Source organism: Acanthisitta chloris, unplaced genomic scaffold (genome assembly GCF_000695815.1).
Source record: "Acanthisitta chloris isolate BGI_N310 unplaced genomic scaffold, ASM69581v1 scaffold3922, whole genome shotgun sequence".
In the NCBI taxonomy this organism is placed as follows: Eukaryota; Metazoa; Chordata; class Aves; order Passeriformes; family Acanthisittidae; genus Acanthisitta; species Acanthisitta chloris.
Window position 1 is genome coordinate 2,101 of NW_008658662.1, and position 3,302 is coordinate 5,402.

The window sequence follows — 3,302 nt, forward strand, 5'->3', positions numbered from 1 at the left end:
CCCACAGACCTGATATCGTGGCACACATCCAGGTACAGCTATCAGCAGTATCTCTGACAATGCCATTTAGAGATGGCAAGAACTGAAATCAAAAACAATATCCCATCTTTTTCTTCAGCATATACAAACCCTAGGTTAGTTATATGACATCCAAATAGTTTTGAGCTTTCATGTAACATGATAAATTTTAGTTTAACCTTTGCTTTCCTTATGTTTAATGTTGACAGAATACTTCAACATTTTCTTTGGTTTATTCTTTGATATGTTTTTCTTCTACTTCCAACTTGTTCTTTTTTCCCCATTATTTCCCTTTCTGACATTTTTGCTCCTGTCCTTCTTTGCATGAACTTTCTTGATGACAAAGCCTCTAGCAGGGTCTCAGTCCCAGGTTTGTTCACTTCATGAAGCAATCACAAACATCAGCTTTCCAGCAGGTACGCCCAAATTTAAACACTTCATTTTTCTTACAAATTTTCTTTCCAAACCTGTTACTACAACTTCACTTTAGCTCTGTATCAATGTTGAATGTGTAAGCAGAACTCTGTTCCTGTCAGTGTTCCTTTAAACCACTGGAGGTTAAATATCTCTTGCACAGGCCCAATAAGTAATCCTCGTTTCATTGTGCAGATAATTATAAGGTTGTTTTCTTTCCATCTATGTCTGCTCCTTCTCCTCAACTTGCTTTACTTCCTGCACAGAGAGCAGCTCTTGCCAAAGGCTTGGACCTGTGTTTGCTTCTGAGTCATGCAATGTCTGTCTCATGAAGGATGTTCAAGTGGGACAAACTTGCTGTCTACCAGGAAAATGATTTCTGAGCATAAACAGCTTTTTTATCAGAGCCAGAGTCACTAGATGAGATACAGGAGCCATCCCAGAATCATGCAGATTTATCCCTTCCAGGGTGCCAGGCACTGGGGTGAACTGGGCAGTTTGAGTCTCAGCCTTGTTTGCCACCATCTGTTCCAGCTCAGCTGAAGCATCTCAGCTGGATGCAGGTGTTCCCTGGGCAGGTCTGACAGAATGCTCACAGAGCTCTCCTGAGCCATCACAACTGTCACCCTCACTCTGCCATCTGGTCTAGGAAGGGTTTCCACTTAGCAGTGAGAAACCAGCTCTAAAGTAGTGAGCACGTGATGTGAACATATTCTGGGTTAGAGTGAGATCTTGCAAGGGTCTTTTTCTTCTCATCTGCCAGCAATGAGCCTAGGGGGAAAACCTCAGCCTTGGCCATCGAACTTTTTAACAAACCTTAGTGTCACTGAAATCTGTGAATGAGAAAGAGCCAACTGCAGAGAGTCATGGTATGAGTATGGTGATCCAGAGACAGCTTATGCCATTATTTTACAGCTTGTACCTAGGTCCTGAAATGACACTGCTGAAAGAAGCCCTGTACAGATGAGCAGATTCCCTGAAGAGGGACCTAAGAATGTCTTGGGAGTACAAGAAGAAGGTTCATATCTGACAGCTGTAGGAGCAGCATGGTCAGTGTTTTGTTTCTTTAAAGCAACACCTGACAATCTGTCTAGTCCATGAAAAAGAGCTAAATGGCTTCAGCTGTCTTCACTGAGCAGCTCCTGCAGATTCACAAGAGAAAGGGTTAGCACAGGTGCATGGGAGAACTTCTTAACCATGATGGATTGGAGAGTCCCATGAATAAGTGATTGGCCATACCTGTTTGCAAGACACAGCAATTCTCCTGAGGCCAGGAACCAGGAAAGGAAGAGACTAAAAATAAACCACATGTATCACTGGATCTTTAAATAACTTTTGAAGTCTAAATGTCTCGCAGGAATGAGTTCTGTGGTTGGAGAGGAAATGTTCTAAACCTGTACACAAAAGATACTTTCAGCTGTTAAAGTGCTTAAGTGCTATAAGCTGTCGGTGGAAGGAGCTATTCTCAGTGCTCTGAACAGCCGAGATAGGAGAAACTCAGAAGGAAATGTCACCTGGCCTGCAGTCTCCTTTCTGCCAGCAACTGACAGAGAAAGCACGGGCTGAGTGAGAGACCAGGATGGCACACAGCAATGCTCCCTGTGAACACTCTCCATCATCCACAAATTGCAGCTCGGGGCTTTCCTAAACCAGATGTTCTTGAGTGTCACACTTGGAAATGCAGGACCTCAGATGTTCCAAGCAGAGAACTCAGATTGATGACTCATGTTCATGTGATCAAATATGTGATCTGAACATGGTTAAAAAGATCCACGTAAGGATACAGAGTAGTTTTCTCTTTGAGTTGTGCCTTTAGCAGTTTTCCAGGTGGTTCTGCTGACCTTGGAAGTCCCCTAGTACAAGATCAGCTCTGAAATGAGATCAGACTCAGTGCCCTGCCTGGCTGTGGTCACAGTGAAACATTGTGGTGTTCCAGGGGGCAGGTTTAGTCATCTTTATCTTAACAGTGCTCAGAGCTCTATCTACTACTTTAGAGTCTGACATAAACCAAGTGTAGTCTCTGTCTTCATGGGGACAGTGATATTACATGAACAGCTTATTGTGATCTACCTGAGACTAAACTGGATTTGCCTGCCAGAATAATTCACCTGGACAGATGACTGCTTCCATTCACCTCCTTTCTTGGAAGCAGGCTGGGAACAACAAACTGTTCCGATAACATCAGCCTACTTCCAGTCAACATATTTCCTACCGAGAGGCAGGGCAGGTCCCACCCTGTTACATGACAGGCACAGAACTGGTCATGGAAATGTGACTCATGACTCTGACACTTTGCCTCAGAATTAGGTGTCAGCAGCAGCCACTTGTCACAACCCCTGTTTGAAAGGGTGATGCTGAACCTCCTCCCCAGCAGTGTTCACCTCCCTCTGTCACAGCCATGTGCTCCTGTCAGCTGGCTGCAGAATTCCAAGTGAGAGCTTCCCTCTGTCTGTCTCGCTGCTGTTCCTCATGCTGCATACAGAGTAGGGCATATCCAGGGCATTCCATGGTGCTCAGAATGCTCCCAAAGAAGACAGCCTGACTTTAGACCACCTCAGTGATCCCTAAGCCTTTAGCTTCATTAGAGCAGACACTGCAGCCTTGTCTTCCATTCTTCCAGCTCTGTACACACTAGGCCACACAGTCTGGTTTTCTGATTGTTTAACTATTTCATGCTAAATGGAAAAGCCATTGGAATGAAGAAAGGAATTATCTATACATCATATAGTTACAGGATCAATCACAGGTAAGCTGTGATCATTTGGGTGTCAACTTGGAAGTGTTAGACAGCAATATAATAACCAAATAGCTCTGGAAGAGACTGGTTTATTATCCTGTTTTCAGCAATATTTAGCACCAGAAGTGTAGGG

The 3,302-nt window shown here is 44.0% G+C and overlaps 1 protein-coding gene across 1 annotated transcript in view; it reads right to left on the reverse strand.

Moving 5' to 3' along the window:
* Nucleotides 1-654: 654 nt before the first annotated feature.
* The window catches only part of LOC103812166 (myosin-3-like), a gene marked incomplete at its 5' end in the record, with an annotated part of 33,443 nt that continues 30,795 nt past the window's right edge, over nt 655-3,302 (reverse strand). Inside the window, one exon of the mRNA XM_009085175.1 lies at nt 655-681. Within this exon, the coding sequence (XP_009083423.1) occupies nt 655-681 (27 nt within the window). The remainder of the gene's footprint in view (nt 682-3,302) is intronic.